Source organism: Talpa europaea, assembly GCF_964194135.1.
Source record: "Talpa europaea genome assembly, chromosome: 16".
Classification (NCBI taxonomy): domain Eukaryota; kingdom Metazoa; phylum Chordata; class Mammalia; order Eulipotyphla; family Talpidae; genus Talpa; species Talpa europaea.
In genome coordinates this window covers 6,418,035-6,441,210 of record NC_140084.1, presented here as the reverse complement: position 1 = coordinate 6,441,210, position 23,176 = coordinate 6,418,035, and the positions used below count along the sequence as shown (strand labels likewise).

Genomic DNA, 23,176 nt, shown 5'->3' with positions numbered 1-23,176 from the left:
GGGGCTGGCGTGAGGCGGGAGGGGTGTTGCGGGCGGGGCCGGGCCGTGGGCAGCTCTCTGAGGTTTGATGGGAGACCCCCCATCTGAGACGTTGGGGCACTTGGCCCTGAGGTCGTGTCTTTAGAGCATGAGATAGTTCTAGCGTGGTTCTAAATCTAAATCCAGATGGTTCTGAATTGCCTTGGAAGGAGCTCTTTTGGAGGAGAGGGATCTGTGTGGGAAAGGGTGATGCTCTTTGGGGATGACTATAGTAGGGACACCCCATTTCCTGAAATCGGTGTAGCAAGAAGCCTTCCTTCAAGCACTATAGGCTGGCAAAATGGCGGTGACTGAGCGCTCTCCCCAGGCTGGGATGACTCTGGACTAACGAGCATCTAAAAACTCTTTGGGAAGAAAACTCGGCATGCAAAGAGCTGTCACATCCTCAGCCCCTTCCCCCAGTGCAGCAGGCACCTCTTGAGAGCCCATCTGTAGATGGGACATGTGAGAATAAGAAGGAAGCAAGGTCTTCAGCCCAGACCCTCTTGTCATACCCTATCCTTAGTAAGAAAAGAGGAACTGAGACCAGAACTGTAGCTCCCATTCAAGGAGTGAATTTTCTCTGGCATACAAAATCTGCACATGCAGAGCACTTTTACTGAATTCTCAGCTAATTGCCTTTAAGGAGAATAGAAGGCAAAATCAAACAAAAAATGCGTATTTTTGCTTTCTGGTCTAGAGGAGGCTCTTAGTTACTCTCAGCTTGTCATGAGTAGAAGCCTTAGCCATGAGTAGAAGGACCAGGAATCAAAAACCTACGTTAGCTCAAGAGATAATCATTTCCAGCTCTGCTTCTGTGAGTCATGACATCATTTTGCCATCTGTAATTTTTCTAGCCTCACATGTGGCATGTATTTGCTCCTCTCTATATCTGAATATTTGGAACAGGCTTACTCTAAGAACTCCGGCGCCTCCTTTATCTCATACATTTATTTTCCTTCCTCAGCTGTCAAAATAGGTTTTGTTGGAGAAAAGAGTGTTTCCTCTCTTGAGCAATCATTTCTTACTTTAACACTCCTCACCCATGTACATACCCCATTTTAATGCAAATGTTGAAATGCTCAGAAAGGTTGAAAGAATCACACACATAGCAACGCATGCACTTGAATACACAGCAACCACCTAGATCCTACAATTAACATTTTACTGTATGTTTCATCACATGCCCTTCTATCCTTTCTTCTATCTACTCATCAGTATATCCTCTTTTTTTTATTGCATGTGGATGTCTAGTTGTCCCGGCACCATTTTTGAAAAGGCTATTCTTTACCCATTGAATTGTCTTCAGTCCATTGTCAAAATTCAATGGACCATAAGAGTAAGGGTTTATTTTGGGGCTCTCAATTCTGTTCCACATATCTGTATGTCTACTTTTATGCCAATAGCACACTGTCTTGATTACTGTAGCTTTGTAGTAAGTTTTGAAAGTGAAAATTGTGAATCATCAAATTTTGTTTTCCTTTTCAAAAATTGTTTGGATGACTTGGAGCCCCTGGTGAATTCTAACGTCAGCTTGTCCATTTTTGCAGGAAAATAAAACAGCTGGGACTTTTATAGGGATTGTGTTGAATCTGCAGGTTAATTTGGAGGATGTTGCCATCTTAATAACTTCAAGTCTTCTGATCTTGAACATGGAATGTTTTCCCATTTATTTAGGTCTTTTAAAATTTTTTTGAACAATGCTTTGCAGCTTCCAGAGTACAAATATGACACTTTGTTTAATTTAATCCTAATTATTTTATTCTTTTTGATACTATTATTTTATTAATTTCATTTATGGATTGTTCATTTATAGTGTATCAATATAAGTTATTTTTATATCAGTCTGCACTCTTCAATCCTACTGAATTCATTTTCATTTATAATAATTTCTTAGTGAATTCCTTAGGATTTTCCTTTTTTTTTTTAAAGATTTATTTTACTTATTTATGCATACAAGAACTGGAGTGTGCAACAGAGGTTCAGGGAGTGAAAAGATTCACCAGAGACAGAGTGGGGAGCAGAACAGGCAGATCTACTGAAATACATTGCTGAGGGGAGCAGGGGGCAAGACAGGAAAGGTCTGCTGCACCGTGTGGATTAGCTTGGCCCTGCTGTGCCCATGTGGGTTAGCTCCTTGGCTCCTGGCTGGGGATCAAACTCATGCCTCATAGGCGGGTGATAGCTTGATAGCTCTGAGACTTTAACCCCTGAGTCACCAGGGAGGCCCCAAATTCCTTAGGATTTTCTATAGGCAAGATCACATCATATACAAATAGATAGTTTTCAATATATTTGATGTTTAATTCCTTTTCTTTACACTGCTCTCTTTTCATTCACCCTTTAGGAGGAGTCTGGCATGCCTCATGAATCAGCAGAGGATTTGTTTCATTTCAATGTTGGGGGCTGGCATTTCTCAGTTCCTAGAAGCAAACTCACTCAGTTCCCAGACTCCCTGCTGTGGAAAGAGGCTTCAGCCTTGACCTCTTCAGAAACCCAGAGATTATTCATCGACAGAGATGGTTCCACATTTAGGCATGTGCACTATTATCTCTATACCTCCAAGCTCTCCTTCTCCAGTTGTGCAGAACTGAACTTGCTCTATGAACAAGCACTGGGTTTGCAGCTCATGCCTTTGCTACAGGTAAGAGTCTCTTCTTTTGCAGGAGTGGTGATAAGTAACATACATCTTACATCACTAAATATTTTGTCCTTTTATAGATTGGTTGCTGAGATGACCCTCTTAATAGGCAACTGTGATAAGAGTTAAAGTAATAAACAATACACTTTATTGCATGTTCTGAATAAAGGATTTCTTCCTCATTGTCTTATCTATACCAGCAGCCACCAGGGATCCAGGATGGGACTTACCACCCGGTGAGAGGGTGCCCTTGACTCTTGTAAATTCCGATTGAAGCTTCTTCTTGCTTTTTTATTATTATTATTAATCCATCTATTTATTTATCTTAGTATATTTTACATCATTGTTCATTTTTGTACAATGCATACTTGTATGCTTTCTCCTTTCAGGTATATTCCCTGAAAAATTCCCACCACCAGTTCACCTGTGAACCATCACCATAGTCCTGGGTGCTCTTCTCTCCCCTGTTTTGATTCCTCCACCTCCCCCTCCTTTGCAAAATGTCTCTGATTTATAGTTGCCTGCTAATTTTCTTTTTATTGTTATTTTTTTTCCTGATCCCTCATTTGGTTCCCCCATATTTCTCCTTAAGTGAAACCATCCAATATTTTTCTTTTTCCTTCTGGCTTATTTCACTAAGCATAATCCTTTCTAGCTCTATCCATGTTGCTGCATATGGCTGCTTTTGTAATTAAATTTGGAAAGGAGAAAATTTTTGAAATTGTAGAATTTTATATGCCCATCGAGTCTGAGATTTAAAATCTAAAAGATCTATCAGAATGTTAATTTCTCGTTGTGCCTGTTAGGTAGATTAGGTAGATATTTATGGTAAAGCAAAGCATCATCCAAACTACAGAATCTTTCCATTGTCTTCACACCTCTGTTTTCTACTTGTAAGAGCTTTAAATATCTTTTCTCACAGGCCATTTAAGTATCATCAAGGAATATTGCCTTCTTTTCTAATTTTTCTTCAAACTAAAGAAATCAAAACTTCTGTGTCTTAGGTAGTTTATTTTTAGTTTTTGAACAATGACTTTTTTTTTTTAAACAAGAAAGAGCTCAAATATTATTACTGGGAAGGACGATTGACCGTATTTCATATTAATCCCACTGTCTGAACAAGGGATTGTTTACTCCCTCTCCATCAGCACTGTCCCAACAAATTAGAATACAGCTCAGAAGACTAACAATTCTGCCTTCTCAATATTGCTTAGAAGAAAATTGAGATAAATTGTGCATATCTGGGTTATATAGGAATGAGAACATTTCATAAAACATGTTTTTATGGATACTCCTCATTAAATAATTCAGTGTTTTCTCTTTAAAGTTAGATATTTGGAAATCAAAACCCATAACATATTCCAGTTCAAGTTGTTATTGTAGTCTTTCCTTTATTTTCAAAGCAACCTACCTCAAAATCTTTTCAACTGCCCCAGGAATGGAGTAACAGAATTGTTTACAGGAGACTTCAAAGTCACTTTATTTATTTTTTTAAAGATTATTTATTTATTCATACAAGAGCTGGGGTACAGGCCAGAGGTGCAGAGGATGAAAGGACTTACCAGAGACAGAGTGGGGAACAGAATAGGTAGATTGAATGAAATACACAGCTGAGGGGAGCAGTTGGCACAACAGGAGAAGTCTGCTGCACCATGTGGGTAGCTCCCTGGCCAGCTGGGGATCGAACTCGTGCTGCAGAGGCTGCGGATTGCTTCATAGTGTTGTGCTTAACCCCTTGCACCACGAGAGAGGCCCTTAAAGTCACTTTAATGCCTGGCATGTCAGGATTACTGATAACTCTATGCCAAGATGCCATATTGTGGGCAGAAGGAGGGAGTAACTTATTCATTGCAGAAAATCAGAGATCAAGGCAATATTTGAAGAATCATTTTAAAGAACACAAGCCAAATATATATATATATATATATATATATATATATATATATACAGTTTATCAAACCCTCTAACTCCTTTGCTATTCTCATTTCCTAAATTGAAACAAAATAGATCTTTAGCAACTTGTAAGTGGAAGGTAACAACTAAGTGGCCAAGGAGTTGGTTCAGTTCCAAAGTTCCAGTTGTATGAACAGTAGAAGTATTTGAATAATAGTGTGAATCTGCCTCCCTAAAACAGACTGTGAAACAAGTGCTTGTGCTTTGCAAGTTGTGTTTTCAAATAAACATTTGGGCAGGCCCAGCTGAAGTGTTTATTCATTGGAAGAGTGTAAATACAGCTGGAGAATCCATTGCCACCTAGACTCACACAATTCTATCATGTTCCCCATTGCTAAGGTCTGTCCAGATACTTGGGTTCTTGCCTAAATGTGCAAACACTTTGCTTGGAAAAAAATCAGTTTGCCAATTCTTAGTCTAATGACTCTTTTCAGGCTTCCCAACTTAGTGCCAGTATTTATTGAGAGCATTCTGAACACCAGGCATTATTTTAATGAAATTTCCCTAGCTTTAGGGAAAACCTAGGATGATCCAGTAAAAATATAATGTGAGCCACATATATGAGCCTAATGTGTAATTTTAAATTTCTAGTAGCCATATTTATTTTTAAAGATTTATTTATTTATGCATATAAGAGCTGGGGTACAGTCCAGAGATGTGGGGGGGTGAGAGGATTCACCAGAGACAGAGTGGGGAACAGAACAGGCAGACTGACTGAAATACAGTGCTGAGGGGAGCAGCGGGCGAGACAGGAGAGGTCTGCCAAGCCATGTGGGCTGCTCCCTGGCTAGCCGGGGATTGAACTCGTTCTGCAGAGGCCTTGGATTGCTTCACAGTGTGGCCCCTTGTGCCACTGGGGAGGCCCATCTACTAGAGGCCCATCTAGTAGCCATATTTTTAAAAAAGTCCTAGGCTCTCTGTTCCTCCCAGTTCGACTGCTGCCTCTTCTTGTCCCAGCCACATCCCTGAGACACAATGGTGAATGAATTTGACCAGATAGGGTGACTGGTCATCAGGGCTACTTTTAACTATAGCAAAATGGATATTGTTTCCATCAGTGACCCTTTCATTGACCTAACTACATGGTCTGCATGATCCAGTATGATGCTACCCATGGCAAATTCAATGAGTGGCACAGTCAAGGCTGAGGATGGGAAGCTTGTCATCTATGGAAAACTCATCTCCAAGATCCTTCATCCCCTTCATCTCCAAGATCCTGCCAACATTAAATGGGGAGAGTCAGCAGACCTCTCCGTACTCGCCCGCTGCTCCCCTCCGCAGTGTATTTCATTCAACATTTAATGCTGACTCTACTTCTACCTGAATGCTGAATCTACTTCTCTAGGTTGAAGAGACCAGAGCCACCGGCAGTGGAGGGTCAGCTTTGAAATACCAAGAGCTCTGTCTTATTTGGCTGCTTTGCCTGAAACAGCTGTTTTGCTTATCCTTTTGTTCTACTAGCCTTGCTTCCCTTGAGTTTCACAATGGTGCTGGCTCTCCTTGTCTTTACAAGGCAATAGGAGACTTGCAAGCCCCCCAAGCTTGTTTACTATCACATTCCTTCCAGCATCCCATATCAGAGCATAAGGCATTTCAGACCTGCTGTTTTGGAAAAGCTCCATCAAGTCTCAGAGCTCTGCTAGCAGAGTGCATTTGCAAGCTATCTTTTGGCAGTCACATACATACACACTCACCCCCATGCCATCAGTCTTATATTGCTTCTGATTGACATATTTTTTCACTACTATCTAGTTCAAAAACATTAATTATCCTTATGCTTAATTAGCCATCTGAATTCAGACCTGTATTCCCCTAAAGAAATCCTGCTCATGTAATTTTCTGGGTTATAACATATGAAGAGTAAACATCCTGGAAGTAATATTCATGTGGATAGAAGTGGATGAAATCAAGCCATAGGAGACCAGCACACACACTCTGTGGTGATTCCAGTCAGCAAAGCCAAAGGACACCTGGAAGCTTAGACTCTCTGGAGTGTTATTTGTTCATTCATTCATTCCACAAAACATACTGAGATCCATAGGCGTTGCTGGGGTTGCAAATACAGCAGAGAACAAAACAAGTAGGGTCATCAAAGACCCTCTTCATCTTAGGCAAGACTGACTGACTGTAAATAAATACATAGATGTTACTGAGAATAATAAGGCAGCGTGAGGGAGTTGGGGAGTGCTTTTCTGTACTGAAATGATCTCCCGTGAGTAGAACATCTTGTATTTTTAGAGGTCAGAGCAAAGACAGGCTGAGAGAATTTAGAAAACAACCGAGTTGAAACTCCTGGGCTAAGTATGTAGAATGACTTGAATGGCAGGACTTGCCATCTTTGTGGATTTACTTATTTGGTTTTTCTTCCTTTTAAAGATTTGTCAAAAATACCTTTCTTAAGAAAAATGGTACTGCTCACACTTTATGTTAGTGGAAATAGCAGAAATGGAGATTTCATTTTTACAAAGTAGATTATTCTCCCCGCAACTAGCACATCTCTCAAGCTCGTTGGACAATGCCAGAGACTACTTTGTGGGTGGGAGGACAAGGAGGATTCAGTTTAAAAGTATCTGGTCAGGGGCCTCCCTGGTGGCTTAGGAGTTGAGTCTCAGTGCTACCACTGTGAACGCGTGGGTTCGATCCCTGGGTAGGGAGCTAGCCCACATGGTACAACAGACCTCTCTTGTTTCTTCTGCTGCTCCCCTTAGCACTATATTTCTGTGGATCCGCCTGTTCTGCTCCCCACTCTGTCTCTGGTGAATCCTCTAACACACACACACACCCATACCTCTGGCCTGTACCCCAGTTCTTCTATGCAAAAATAAATATAATCTTTAAAAAAAAAGTATCTAGGCAATAAATGTTAGCTTTTAAGCGACAGAGTCAGGATCAAGCCCTGCTATCTGAGTTTAGGTCCTTGTGATTTTTTTTTTTTGTGCATACTCGCTGCCTCCATTGAGTGGGAAGAATTTAGACATGATTGCATAGGTAATGGGGAGCACTGTTGTTTAAGGGGGTAGGGTGGTTTGGACTCATTAGCTTGTTTGGAAGATGATCACATGGAGAGGATCTGGGAACAAGGTCATCTGGAACAAGGGAGGGAGAGAAGGAGTAAGGGGCGATGGAGTAAGTGTTGGCTGGCTGATTGGGTGGAGATGGTGTGAATATCAGTCAAGTCACAATTCCTGGGCCTCCCTGGTGGTGCAGGGGTTAAGACACAACCTATGAAGCTGTCCGCAGCCACTGCAGCATGAGTTCGATCCCCGGCCGGTTAGGGAGCTACCCACATGGTGCAGCAGTCCTCTCCTGACTCGCCCGCTGCTCCCCTCAACAGTGTATTTCAGTCAGTCTGCCTGTTCTGTTCCCCGCTCTGTCTCTGGTGAATATTCTCATCTCCCACACCTCTGGTCTGTACCCCAATTCTTGTATGCATAAATAAAAAGTCACAATTTCTGTTTTAAATCCTTCAATGGCTTCTCCTGACCAGCATATAAAACAAACTCCTCTTCCCAATTTAGAGTCCTTCACTCTTCACTCTTGTTTACTGCCCTAGATTCACCTTCCTCTCTTTCAGTCTGCCTGCACCTGAAATAGACCACATGTGAGGCACAGAGGCAGTGATTCAGTGTAAATCTCTGCCTACTGTACCCCACCCTGTCCAGTCACTCCTGTGAACAGTCATCATTTTCCTTTCTTTTTCTCACTTCTCAGCACAAATACTGCCAGGTTGTTATCCCTTATCTTAACTCAGTAAGCCTGCCCGCTCCCTGATGCAAACCTGTCTGGCCTCTCAGTCACCTTCCTGGCACTTCATTTTTTTTTTAAAGATTTATTTATTTATTTATACGAGAACCGGGGTACAGGCCAGATGCACGGGAGGGTGAGAGGACTCACCAGAGCTGAGCGGGGAACAGAACAGGCAGACTGACTAAATACACTGGTGAGGAGAGCAGCAGGCGTGACAGGAGAGGTCTGCAGCACCATGTGGAACCCTCGCCTGCCAGCCGGGATTGAACCGGAGCTGCAGAGGCTGCAGACAGCTTCACAGCGCGGTGCTCAACTGCCTTCGCCACCAGGGGCGCCCCCCCCCCTGCCCCGGCACTTCATTTTTATTCCTCTTCACCCAATGCCAACTACTTCCTCACACAGAAACTTCTCTCTCACTCATTTCCTCCCACAGGATGACTGATCATTTAACCTAGAAGCTAAAGTTGTGTACAGCCCCAGCAAAAGGGGAAAAAAAAGCCTTGGATCTTCTAAAGCTGTGTAAAGAAATCCCAGGGTTCCTGGAGTTTTCTGAAATGCCATAACTTTGGGTGATGCTGGCTCTTATCTTGGTATATGTAAATTGTTGGCTTTCATGTCTTTTTTTGGATTTTCCCCAAGCTGAGAGCTTCTTGAGTCCAAGCATGGGGTCTGACTCTGGCCGTGGCCACACACAGTATTTCTTGAATAAATGAAAGACTCTGTGCATTTCATGTACCACCGTGATCCCCTACTGTGCAGTGTCGGGAAAGCACTCCCTATATATCCTGCCATTGTCCAGTCCTCCCACAAGTCCAGCCAGCCTCCTAGAGTGGGGGAAGTTTCTCTCACTGTGGTTCCTGTACTTTATAAGAGGATAAGCAGCTCTTGGGGTGCAGTTTACAGCTATAGCCACCAGAGGGTTCTTCTCAAAGTTGGGTATTCCTATGAGCAGCTTCTCAAGAGCTTCACCTGTGTAGCTGGGAGCAGCCTCTTTTATTAGTTTCATATTCAATCAGTATGTGTTCTGTCCATTATGAGGCGCTCAAGAAAGATGTTGGTCATATTGTATCATTACAGAACTACTTTTCCCCCATCCCTAACAATTTATTAGGAAAATATTTTTTGTAAGGTTGGGACAGGAAAAACGGACTTGATGTTAAGATCATCTGCCTGCTACACAGGACCTTTGAGGGAGACTAGGTCCCTCAGTGAGTGTGGCATGAAGACAGCCAGCCCACCCTCTTCCCTGGGTGTCAGCCCTGCCTGCTCGTGGTGTTCTACTCCAGCCTCAACCCACCTGCACACCTGCTTCTTTAAGCAGAGAACTCTGGACTTGGAAGGTTACTTGGGCAAGTCACAAATCTGCTTCATCAGAAAAAAAGAATGCAGACAAATCTGTCTCAGAGCCCTGTGTTAGGGTAAATGAGCAAATGTATGTAAAAGTACTGTGAAAAATGTGGAACCCTTTGCCACCTCCATTTCCTACCTACACTGTTTTCCAGGATTAGGAAAAGCACAAAAAATAAGCATAAAACAATTTTAACAGGTCAAAAAGTTTTTTCAACATTGAAGAGAAATGGTAGCAGACCATCTCAAGTTTTTAATGATTAAATATAAATTACTCTTTATGTATGTAAGATAAACTTCTATTACCATCATAAAATTATAACCCCCCAAAATGGCTTCAAAAATCATAAGAGGAAGCCTCTCTGGTGGCACTAGGGGTTGGGACGTAACCTATGAAGCTATCTGCAGCCACTGCAGCACGAGTTTGATCCCTGGCCAGGGAGCCACCCACATGGCGCAGCAGACGTCTCCTGGCTCCCCCGCTGCTCCCCTCAGCAGTGTACTTCGGCCGATCCACCTGTTCTGTTCCCCACTCTGTCTCTGGTGAATCCTCTTACCCCCACACTCTGGCCTGTACCCCAGTTCTTGTATGTATAAATAAATAAATCTTTTTAAAAATCAGAAGAGAAATAATCATTAAGATTTGAATATCAGCATTTCTTCTTCTAGACCTAAATTTTTACTTTCTTCTGTGATTGATTCAATTTATTTCAAAACACTTTACCATAGTAATTGACATTATTATTTTGTCCTGGTATGGTGCCCTAGTATTGGTAGATAATTACTTGGTTTAAAATTTTCAAGGTAGTAATCGCCTCCATCTGACAGACTTTAGATAATCTGAAGGAAGGGAAACACCATCTACGTGTGCGACCTGCTGACATACCTGTTGCAGAGAGAGCATCTTTGAATTACTGGAGAACATGGAAGTGTATCAGTAAACCCTCGGAATTTCCTATCAAAAGCCCAGCCTTCACAGGTATAGCCACAGACTGACCCTTCCTGAAGTCCACACCAATGGTCCCTCTCATCCTAACAGAAGTGACTTCCATCCAGAGAGGATCCTGACTTCTGAAACAGTTTACATGTTTTCTCTATTGCTGTCATCTCCAGCTCTCCCCACAGCCGCTTACCCACTAGAATGAAACATCCTCCCCTGTGTTCATTTCTCTGCATGCTGGTTTCACGTGGAAGGCTGGTCTGCATACCACCCCCTCCTGGTAGTCGGGCAATTCCACCATTTTTAATTACCTTTAACCACCACAAAAAGAATGTCCCCATTGATCACTGTCTGATGGTGCTTTGTGGCAAGGTTGACCTATGTGGGACACCAGAATAGCTAGTCCTGATCATGGATGGGTTGTGAGCTTCCAAGAGTGTCAAATGATCTATTTTGTCTATAGGTCACAGTGGCTGGTTTGATCCATTAGAAAGCGCCAATTCGGTAAACAATATGCATTTAATGACTTCGGGTGTTTAAGTGAAAGTGTGACATCATGTCTCAGTGCCTTTCACTGCAGAAGAAATAGATTTCCATGTTCTGTTTCTCCATATTCCTGTCAAACCATAGGGTTACATCTGAAAAGAGAGAGAGAAAAGAAAAAGATGGCAAGGGCCACCTCTGGGGTGATCTCTCCAGCTTCCTCTGGGGCCCTGGGCTAGTGAGTGCCCCGCTGGTCTCTGAGAGCCCTAGCCTCTGGGAGCTGGTGACACCCTCTCCGTGTTGTCTTCCAGGCCTACATGATAAGGCACCTTTGGGGCTCATGGACACGCCCTTGTTAGATACAGAAGAGGAAGTGCACTACTGTTTCCTGCCCCTAGACCTAGTGGCCAAGTACCCAAGCCTGGTGACAGAAGACAACCTGCTGTGGCTGGCTGAGACTGTGGCCCTGGTCGAGTGCGAGTGCAGCGAGTTCCGCTTCATTGGTGATTGCTCCATCCTGGGGTGGTATGGGGGGATGAGAGTGTGTGGGGAATCCATTGGAGGGGGGCAAGAGGGTCCATCTGTCCCTCTCCACCCCACATCCCATGGGGGGGAGGTCTAGCTTGCTGCTTAGGCCTCAGGAGCTTGACTGGGAAGTGATAGAGGCATAACAGAGCCTTCCAGAAGGGCCTTAGATTCCCAGTATTAGACTCCAACTGGCCTCAGGGCTATTTTATTCCCTGCTCATTTGGGGATGGCCTGGTTGTGTAAAGGAGCCACTGGAAGCTTCCTGGCGGTGTCAGGACCACAGGCTTTGGTGTGAAGGGCTAAGCCCTGACCAAACTCCAAAGTCAGCATCAATTTTTTTGCTCTGCCCATATGTAACTGAGCCCCAGGCTTACTTTCTCACCATAAAATGAGGAAATAGGGTTGTTTCAAAGGATGGTTCCTACCTGTTCTTACTTCCACTAGCTCATAATAAAAGGGAAGGCAGGTGGACAGTGAAAGTTTCCCTAAAATCACTGTGGAATTGTCTATTTAAGCCAGTGGCCTAAGGAGGATGAGATTTTCAAGACTAGACGGGAGAGCCTCTCCCATCACTGTCCCAGGTCTAACTGGTGGGGATGTGAACTGAATGACCTCTTTGATTCCAAGATGCTGCTGCCTAAAGGATGGGGCAGGATTCACCCAGTTTGCACTAGGGGTCCAAATGCCTGGAACCCCAGCATTCATATGCATAGTTATCTGGAAAGTTGTCTGTGATATGCTTCTGAATCTCCAAGTTAATTCACACAGGACATTAGCGTTGGCTCCATCTCTGCCTCCCACTGCAATCCAGGCAGGGAAAAACTACAAGTGCCACCTGCCAGCCCAGGCTCGGCCAGGCCCTTCCTCTCTAAGCGGCCAGACAACTCCCTCTTTTGGAATGACCTGCTCTTGGGTCAAGACTCAGGTAAGTCTCAGGGCTAGTGTGCTCACCAGGAGGGCCTTGCTTGAGAGCCCCAAGCCAGGCCACGGGAGGCCACACCCCTGGACTCAGGAAAAAAGTGATGTGGGATCTTTCACCTTGAAAACCAGAGGCTCAAGGTTAATCTAACCAGGTATGTTTAGAAATTATTTCAGAACACAGAGAGCCTAGGATAAGTTGCAGCACCAAAGACCTGTCAAAACCTGGATCTACAGTTAAGTCAGATATACCTGTCAACTCATTTTATTTCCTTTTGTTTTTCAAGTGAATTTTCTCCGCTCACAGAAGATTTTACTACCAGACAACTTCTCCAACATCGACGTGTTAGAAGCAGAAGTTGAAATTCTGGAAATCCCTGAGCTCACAGAAGCTGTACGATTGTATCGGATGAACATGGGTGTGTTGCCATGGGGACCATACCCTTCCCTTGACATTCTGGGGCAGGGGGACTTGAGAGTAAAAAGTCAATAACAAACATCTCCCTTCCCACAGTCACTCTGGGCTTTGGGAAGTGGTGGGAGAAGTGGGTGTTTGGGCACACTTACAATCTGAGAAGAGGAATTTCAGCCTGAAACCCTGTGCCCTCTGTCTGCCCAGCCTCCCCACTGAGCTGGGAGGCTCAGCAGCCTGTGTGGGCACCCAGCCCGGAATATCCTGGGGAGGGAGGTCGGGCCCAAGTGCGGATTTCTCAGGCAGGGGCCGGTCTGCCCTCTTGTGGAAGTGGCCAGCGGGGAACAAGGCAGCACCCTCCCACCACAACATCCTTCCTCTTCGAGGCACAGCTGGAAGGTGTGGAAAATGCTCGGGCAAAATCCCCACTAGTGCTTCAGTCATCCTGCCCACTCCCAGCTCCCCTTGCACCTACTGGAAACCCCTGGCTGCTTTGCCTGTTCATGAGACTTCCTGGCCCTGGTTCAGGCCAGGCCTCCATGGTCTTGGCCCTACCTCATTCCACATTGTTTGCCTGTCTCCCCACCCATCAAGTCCTGCACCTCTGTGGCAGCTGCTATGCTCAGTGAAGGGAGCTGGCTGCCTGGGCGTGGGCTCCGCTGGCACTCTGAAAATGCCCGAAACTCTCTCACACGTGAAGTTTGCACGTCAGACATGTATCCCATAGGGAAAGACCTTTCCCCGTCTCCAGGGCCAGCTCTCCCGACCTCCTCTCCCACCCTCTTTGAGCATTGCAACCTGAGGCCTGCAGTAGGTTGCAGGAGCCTGTCCCGGGGCCTCACAATCCAGTTAAGTGGGTTTGAGTTAAACTCTCCGCAGGAATTTCTGTTCCTCCGAGATCTTGGGTGACCGAGAGACAGAGGGGGGTGCCAGCTTCACACGAGCTGGGTGAAGATGGAAGGGAGTGTGTTACAGACAGGCTCTGTGAGCCAGATAGCAGCCCCTAGATATGAAGCATGGTTTGCCTTTTATAAAGACCATAACTAAGGGAAGCAGCTCCAGTAGCCTTGGAAGTGGACAGACTGCTCTGCTATCATAGCTCTGTCCTTGCCTCGTTTTGTAATTTGGGTCAAGGTACTTAACTGCCCACTCAGGACAGCTTCCTCATCTGTGATTCCAGAATAGCTCTACCCAGAAATGACCCATGAAAATTGCCCAGCAGCTTGCCCACCAACCCACCGTTGCTGCTGGGACGGGTCCTGTACACTAGGCACTGTGCCCACGGCAAGAGAACCAGATTCCACCCATGGCCCAGCCACTCAAACGCCCAATCTGAGAGTAACCCCACTGTGTGTCTCTAGGAAAACTATGCCTAGGTACAACAGGGGCTGTCAATCCCAGAAGCCTGTAGCTCTGGTTCTGTGCTTGGTTAGTCCTCAAATAGAACAGAGCTTGCAACTAGGGGAGATCCCTGCAGAGGCCGGGAGATGACAACTACACTGAGATTCAAATGTCAGTGATGCAGCAAGTTACCTGCCCCACCTCCCAGCAAGTTTAGTTTTGACTTCTAAACCTGAATATACAAAAAAATAACTACACTCATTTTGAGATGATCCTGATTTGGGTTGAACAAAGAAATAACCTCCTTCTAAGTCTCTTTCATACTAACTCAAGGCAGCAGTAGGAGTGAGTCCCAAAGCTTCTGATACTTATGACCACGAGTCACCCCTTTCTCTCTGACACAGGTGGCTGTTCCCGGACCTCTTGTCCTCCCCCGAGTCCTGGGAAGGGAGGCCGCCCCGCAGGCCCGGAGGCCGCGAAGCCGCTGTACATGATGGCCCTGGGTCTGCTCGTCAAGTACCCGGACTCCGCGCTGGGGCAGCTCCGCATCGAGAGCACGCTGGACGGAAGCAGACTGTACATCACCGGGAATGGAGTTCTCTTCCAGCATGTCAAGTGAGGCCCTCATAGAGAACGGCTTAGCCCCATGCAGGCTGGGCTTTCCTGTTCCCTAAGGACCAGTCTGGAGACTTGCCCAGGAGCCAGGGGGAAGTAGTCTCCTGGGGGCAAATCCATCATTGTAGCCACTCCCAGCACCACAGTCTAACTGGGCTAGGGCCTCAGAGAAAGCTGGTGCCAAGAAGTAAGGGTTACCAAGGTTCAAAGTCTTCTGACTGCTTTATATTTTTGTGCTCAGTGAGCTGTTGCTCCAATTCTAGCCCTATGTTGGGGTTCAGGGTAACCAGGCAACAGTCACAACCCCAAAGAGCTGGGTATTCCCCTACCCCAGCCAGACGGATCCTCCTACAAGGGTTCACCCCCTATCCTTGGAATGCCCACTGATGTACAGAAAGGCTGGAGGTAGGGCTAAGCCCCGCAGAAGCAAGCCAAGCAGCGTTCCCAGAGGAGGTGATACCAGGCCTCCTGTCTTGCAGGACAAGCTCAGAATGTTCCCATTAGTGCAGGGTGGGGGTTCCAATTCTGTTTTATAGAAGAGTAGATTGAGGTCAGAGTGGAGCTACTCTGTGAGGGTCACAAAATACATTGGTACCAAAACTAAAGGTAGAGTGGGTTTTCCTGAGCCCCTGGCATGAGGGTCAACCAACCCCAAATGCACTTACTCCAATACTGTCACTCCGGGTCTTTTTTGGGCCACACCATAATCCATGTGCCCCAAAGACATCCCGCTCCTGATGTCACAGAGGGCAAAGTACCTCTAAAGTTGGGGGCTTGATGCTCAGATCCCCAGACTTTCTCCTGGGCACCAAGGTACTAATAATCTTTCGAGACCATGGCTGGCTGCCACAGAGTGACTGCCAAGTCTTGGGCAAATACCTATGGGGCCAAGATGGAAATGGCTGGCTCCTGGCTTGGCTTCTGAAAGCTGACACATGGCCTAGAGGCTTGCAGTTAGTTGACTTAGAGGACTTTGCTGAAGTAGGTGAAGCTCAGCTCCAAAAGAGTGAGCCTTTGTGTTCAATCCTATCCTACCAGATAGCACCGGATGTCTGGTTAGGAGATGGTGTTAGTGACCATGAGTTTGAGCAGGTGTTGAGACAAGGGGGCAGTAGTATCCTTGGGGCAAATCCAGCTGACCAGCAGATTAGCTGTGGAGTGGAGTGCTGAGGTTTTCACTGACAGATCTCTCCCCTGGTCAGGAACTGGCTCGGGACTTGCCGGCTGCCCCTGACTGAGACCATTTCTGAGGTGTACGAGCTCTGTGCCTTCTTGGACAAGAGGGACATCACCTATGAGCCAATGAAAGTGGCGCTAAAGACTCATCTGGAGCCAAGGACACTGGCACCCATGGATGTGCTTAGTAAGCGAGGAAGTGTCTTGGTTTGAATTCAGACTTAAAGGAGGGTCTGGGGATTTGGAGAGGAAAGAAGAGGCTCACCAGGGCCAGGTACCATAGATGGAAGAAAGGAAAATGAGCCCAACGTTTGTGGGGCTTGCCTAAAAGGAAATTTTCACATTAAGTGACCCCTCCTCACCCCAAACCCATGGTAGCCTTGGGTATAACCTACTCCATAGACTGAGTAGTACAGACTGGCCCAGTGTGGGTGCACAGGCCCCCAAGGCCATGCCTGTTCCGACCCTGCAAGCTGACACTGCTCATTTGGTCCTGCTCATGTGGCATTTGCTAGATCACAAGCACTGTCACACGGAAGGACTCACAGCTCCAGACTGAGTGGCTCTGTGAAAAGTTACACCCTCAGGACATACCCAACCAGAAACCAGAGGCAGCTGGCAATATAGGTAGCTAGAACATCAGCCCAGCTTCCTTGAGGTGGGTAAGGGGAAGAGAAGCAATGTCGTTGGGGTTGAGATTCCAGCGCACTTACCCCTACTCCACCCCACCCCACCCCCAGAGTCACCAGCTAACCCTCAAAGCTGCCATTCCAGGCCTACTTTACCACGGAGGAAACCATAAAGTGAGCCACAGGAAAGGCCCAAGTGGCAGAAAGGTTAGCGTCAGGGATTTCTGCTCACAGTAGGTGACACAGAAAGACGGTGAAGCTAGTCTTAACACGCAGTACTTTATTCACCCAAATGCTCTTATCTTACTTGCTTTCTGGCCATGTGATATGTTCCCTCTCATTGGTCTCCTTAGATGAGGAGTGGACTGCAGAGATCACCGTCTATTCCCCTCAACAGATCATCAAAGTTTATGTTGGGAGCCACTGGTACGCAACCACGCTGCAGACCCTGCTGAAGGTATTGCTGCCCCTGGCTGCCCTCCTCACCCTCTGGCTGCTGCTTTGAAACCTGTCACCTCACACTCACACAGCCTCCAGCACCTGCTTCAATCAAGGACTTTCCCCTTTATCCTTGGACCAAATTGCTCTTACCACGTAAACAGTTTCCCGGGAAGGTCCTTAGGTGTTTGGATGATCTGAGGAGCCTGGATCAAACAGGCAGTCAGGTGTCTCACGAGGGTGGTCTAAGGGCGGGCAAGACTTGTGGAGATGAAGGCATTTCTCTCTGCATGCTCTGTTCCCCACTCTGGCTGCCTGTGACTGACAGACAGGGAGGTAAGAACCCCCAAACCTCTGTTCTGCAATGGTCAGGAAAATAAAGTGAGAGAAGACTGACCTGCCTTTTACTAGTGACCTAGTCCTTTAACTAACACACTGATAGTGTCCATCCCCTTGCAGTATCCGGAACTGTTGTCCAACCCGCAGAGAGTATACTGGATCACATATGGACAGACCCTGCTGATCCATGGTGATGGCCAGATGTTCCGACACATCCTCAATTTCCTGAGACTTGGGAAACTGTTTTTGCCATCTGAATTTAAGTAAGTGATGAAAGGAAATCGAATGACGGTACCCATCATGCCTCTGCAACAAAGGAAGCTTGAGTTTGCAGCCTCAGGGACGAGGTTGTATTATTTCCAACATGTGAATGGCCATCCCAGGCAGCCACTTTGGAGGCTTATGCTTCCCGGGTGCCCAGTCCCAGATGTCTTTGTCATTTGCAGGGAATGGCCCCTCTTCTGCCAGGAGGTAGAAGAATACCACATCCCATCCCTCTCAGAAGCCCTGGCCCAATGTGAGGCATACAAGTAAGGAAACGGCTCTAGACACCATGTTTTAGAGTTTGGGCTTAAACATTCCTCTTGGGAATCCTCTCCTAAGTCCCACCTCCTTGGGGTTAAGAGGGTGGAGCAGGCCCAGGATTGGATTTGACCTAAGCAAAACCAGTTAAGAACCCCACTACCAAAGAGCAGACCTGACCAACTGGTTGGTGAGCTAGTGGAAGCTTCTGCTCACCCACCAACCCCTCTTGGAGTCTGCAGGTCATGGACCCAGGAGAAAGAATCTGAAAATGAAGAAGCTTTTCCCATCAGGAGGCTACACGTGGTGACAGAAGGGCCAGGGTCGCTAGTGGAGTTCACTAGACATGCTAAAGAAGTAAGCAGCAGCCTTCTTTGGTTGGGTAGTGTCCTCGGGACATCACCACAGGGTTCAGAGGGCAGGCCTCCCTCCTCAGAGGCGTGACAAAATGGGCCTCCATGGGTTCCTAGCACAGCAACTAGTTTCTGAACCTTGAAGGAGACAAGGAAAGGTTGGCCATTTGTGCCAGGGATGCTGCTAATATGTCCCTTTAGCATATAAGAGGCCCCTGGACTGATACCAGCCCCACTCAGACTGAGCAAAGCTCAAATGGTTGAGCCACATGGGAGATGGGATTGTTGTGGATAAACAAATGAAGTCTTGGAAGCCCAGCTTATTAGATCTTGGGGAGACTTCTATGTGGAAGCACAACATGCCCAGAGCTGCTGTGTGCTTCTTCCCTAGGCCACAGCCTGTGTGCCTATGGACTTCCCAGACTGCAACGACAGGACTCCATGGAATAAGGCCCAGGGGACTCTGGCCGGGTCTGGCCAGGTGGAGGAGGCCGAGCAGTACTCCCAGACCTTCCAGGTGTCCCTGTGCCGAGGTGCCAAGAGGGTGGGCAATCCAAGCACATACTCCCACTGTCCTGGCCTCTGTGCCAACCCCAGACACTGGGGGGCCCACCCAGAGAGTCCCCCTAAAAAGAAGTGCACCGCAGTCAACCTCACACAGAAATCTGAAATCAAAGACCCTCCTGTCACCCCCATGCAAAAACTCATCTCCCTGGTGAGGGAATGGGACATGGTCAATTGCAAACAGTGGGAATTCCAGCCACTGTCAGTGCCCCGGAGCAGTAACTTAGAGGAGGGTGCCCCGCAGCTCCCCTTGGGAAATGAGGCTGCTTCCCAGCCCAGCACCTCAGCTTCCTGGAAAGGCCATTCCACAGTCTCAGAAAAGGACTCAGGTCTGCAGACAGGAACTGGAGCCAAAGAGAAGGGACCAGAACCAACCTTTAAGCCATATTTTCCCACAAAAAGAGCTGTCACGCTGAAGGACTGGGGCAAACAGAGACCAAAGGAGAGAGGTGAGTACTGTGCCATCCTTGACCGAAGTTTCATTTATCAGAAGGCAAATCTTGCCCAAGAGCACAGAGTTAGTGACAAATTAAAACTAGAACCCTTGACTCATTGGTGCCAGCTCTACCAGGCAACAGACACAGAAATGACCAGCACACTGGTATGACTGGCGAGGCCACGAGACCACATAAAGCGTATTGGAAGAGGGTGTCTGTGAAGTAGTAGGAGCACGAGACTGGGGACTCAACAAGGAGAGGAAGGAGAAGCAAGCTGTGGCCTAGCTGGAGACCAGACTTCACATGGAAGTGGTGGGAGATAAGGCTGAAGACATACATAAGCAGGACAGGTCTTGTGTACCAACTTCAGGGCCTAGCACTTTGTTCTGATCCTAAGGGGAATGGGCAGCCACTGAAGCATTTTATTTTTTTAAAGATTTATTTATTGATGCATACAAGAACTGGGGTATAGGCCAGAGGTGTGGGGGGTGAGAGGATTCACCAGAGACAGAGTGGGGAACAGAACAGGCAGACTGACTGAAATACACTGCTGAGGGGAGCAGCAGGGAGACAGGAGAGGTCTGCTGCGCCATGTGGGTAACTCCCTGGCCAGGGATCGAACTCGTGCTGCAGAGGCTGCAGACAGCTTCCCAGTGCTGTACTTAACCCCTTGTGCCACAGGTGGGGCCCACACTGAAGCATTTGAAACAAGGGAACAAGCAATCAGGTGTGCACTCAGAAAGCTTGCTTCGGGAACAGAGGAAATGCGGCAGGAGGGGGAGTGTTAGAAACCCCAACATCATTCTAGATAAAATGGGGTAGGCAGTTGAGGGAGGAAGCAGGCAAGGACTGAGTCAAGGAGGAACCAAATGTCCATCTTGGGTGACTGCAAGGGGGCTGGGCCATGACTGGGATGAATACGAGGAGGTCTTGGAGAGGACACATTGCATTGAGGTTGCTGAGGAACAGCCAGAGGGAGGTGACCGGGAGATAGGGCCTGAGAGGAGGGGGCTGAAGAGGGGTGTGGAGACAGTCCCGTGGGATGTAATAACTGCCACAATGGGCTTTTTCCTCTGCTCCCTCAAAGTCCTTCCTATAGCATTGTCACCTTCCGTTAAAGTGGCTCACACCCTGCTTGGAGGGGCCTTGATGGTCTGTAAAATGGTCTGTAAAGAGTACCTTTCAGAGTGGACATGCATAAAAGGCTTGCCCAAAAAGGCCCTCTCATTTTACAGTTTTGCAAAGATTTCCAGTCCTCAGCAGGGTTACTAGTCCTGTTTGATACCGCTCTTAGTTCAACAGAGGAATTAAGAGAGTTCCTTGGAGTTCTGAAAATTAGGATTTGTCTTTCAAGGATTCCAGAACAGTGAAAACAAGAGAGCCAGGGCAGGTCCAGGGTACTACTTCCAAGAAACTGGAGGTAGCAGCTGCTGGAGGGTGGGTGGTCACTATACTGGTCTGTTAACAGAGGTCCCTTTCCTTACTTGGGTTCTGAGGTAGTGAAGTTAGTGTCACTCCCTGTGTTTACTTTTTTCACAGAAAGCCCCAGCCCTGAGCAGCCTCTGCCTGAGGCCAGCGAAGTGGACAATGCAGGGGTCATCCTAAAGGTGACCCATCCCCCTGTAGTGGGAAGTGATGGCTCCTGCATGTTCTTTGAAGACAGCATCATCTACACTACACAGATGGACAACCTCAGGCACACATCGCCCACAGCCAGCCCCCAGCCCCAAGGTGAAGCTCTGGCACCACATCCAGCCCTGCACTTCCTCATAGAGATGCCTGAACCCCTACCCAGGGTCCTTTGGGGAAGATAAGTCTCTCTCAGGCCTCTCCCCTTACTCAGGCTGGCTCTAAGGCTCTGGCTTCAGCCAGCTGCAGCACGTCTACTCTTTCTCCTCCACAGAGGTGACTTTCCTTAGTTTCTCTCTGTCCTGGGAAGAGATGTTTTACGCACAGAAATGTCACCGCTTCCTGACCGACATCATCCTGGACTCCATCAGGCAAAAGGACCCCAAAGCCATCACAGCCAAGGTGGTCTCCTTGGCCAACCGGCTGTGGGTAGGTGTGATAGCTTCAGGCCTTAGTCCTTCTCTGTCTGTCCCCTTGCACCAACAGTAAGTGTTGCAAGGCAAGAGGAAGTAAGCCACATTTGAGGTAGGAGGGTAACAGAAACAGGTCCGGGGCAGAAGGATGGCAACAAGCACAGGGACAGGAAGACAGGGCAGCAACATCTGGACCAAGCTTTGGCCAAGAGACAGTTTGGAGTGATAAGTGTCCCCTGACCCCTGTGGCCCAGGACAGACCCTGTTCTACATCCTGCTCTGCAGGTCTGAGCAAATGTGTCAGGTAGCTGCCCCCAGCCCCTCTTGACCATAGGCTCTCATGGCAGACCCTGCACATCAGCCCCAAGCAGTTTGTGGTGGATTTGCTGGCCATAACTGGCTTCAAGGATGACCGGCACACCCAGGAACGCCTGTACAGCTGGGTGGAGGTGAGATCTAACTGCATCCCTTGGCAGGTGGAGACCCTGTGGATACCTCACATGGACACTGTATCTGGTGCACAAGTGCGAGAGCCGCACTGTCCAGAAGGCAAGCCAGGCAGCCAGACCTCTGTCCCCGGCCCCAGGGGATGAGAACAATGGCTGACATAACCAGTCCAGAGTGGTCAAAAAGCAGTATTTGGGCCACTGGTTTTCTTAGGGTTCCAATGATGCCAGTTTTGCTTTCATCACTAACAAACTTCCCAGAAAGCCTAGCATGTGAACCTGAGCATGAGGGGTGTTGAAATCAGAGAAACAACTGGAGGTCAGACTTTCAACACATGGTACCAACTCTGTCACCTATTTAGCCATGATTTTCTTTCATATTTAAGAGGCTTTAAAGCAGTTCTTATTAAGGGCAAATAAATGACCCAGATATTTTGTTTTGCTTTTTTGACTCCTTAAAATAATTACAGGGTTCATGTTATTTTAATGCTACAGGTGAAAAAAAATTAGCTGATTATTAATGTGGTATTTTTGTAATCAAGTGTACTTGGACATTTCACCATGAACACCCTAGTAGCAAATTATCATCAAGACTTGGAAAGATGCAGTCATGCCTATAAAGTAGAAAACCAGTGGCAGGAAATGTGCATTTTGACTCTTTGGACATTCTGCTCAGTGCACTGGGATCCACAATCCCATAAGATGCCTTTGGGCAGAACTTAGGCCAAAAGCATCAGAAGTCACCATCTAGCCTTGATCCCACCCTGCCTAGATGGGAGGACCCCCCCCCCGCCCCCAGCCACCCCCATCCCACAACTAGAGTAGGAAACTGGCCAAGAAATGAGGGATAAGACCAGCCTTTCCTTCTAGCTCACACTGCCTTTCGCCAGGAAATATGGCCGCTGCGTGGACCTGCTCATCCAGAGGGGCCTCTCTAGGTCTGTCTCTTACTCGATCCTGGGCAAGTACTTACAAGAGGGCTAGAGTGCCCCGAGAACACTGTGCCCACCTGCCAAGGCTCATTTTAACCGAGGATGTCCCCAGAATGCAAGTGCCCATGCAAGGGTGTGTAGCAGTCTATTTTTATTATGAACAATAAAGAGTAAATCACAAGTCAAGGGTCTGGAATACTTCTCTGGGATGCTAAAGACACAACAGTAAAATAATCTTAGACAACTCTAACTGAAAGCTGAGTCAATAAAGCCAACTGACCCATGAAAAAAGGGGCTGTGTTGGGGGAGCCAGGGGAGGTGAGAGTAAGGATTACGTAGAACTGGGCTTACCCCT

The 23,176-nt window shown here is 47.1% G+C and overlaps 1 protein-coding gene across 1 annotated transcript; it reads left to right on the top strand.

Moving 5' to 3' along the window:
- Positions 1 to 319: 319 nt before the first annotated feature.
- KCTD19 (potassium channel tetramerization domain containing 19) lies at positions 320 to 22,873 on the top strand (the record flags this gene model as incomplete). The annotated part of the gene is made up of 16 exons (XM_084256547.1): positions 320 to 325; positions 2,366 to 2,662; positions 10,535 to 10,685; positions 11,441 to 11,632; positions 12,863 to 12,994; positions 14,733 to 14,943; positions 16,146 to 16,306; positions 17,102 to 17,205; positions 17,646 to 17,788; positions 17,972 to 18,055; positions 18,290 to 18,404; positions 18,792 to 19,413; positions 20,941 to 21,132; positions 21,305 to 21,459; positions 21,791 to 21,892; positions 22,760 to 22,873. 16 exons carry the CDS (start codon positions 320 to 322, stop codon positions 22,871 to 22,873), a joined length of 2,781 nt encoding a protein of 926 aa, XP_084112673.1.
- Between the last annotated feature and the right edge of the window lie 303 nt (positions 22,874 to 23,176).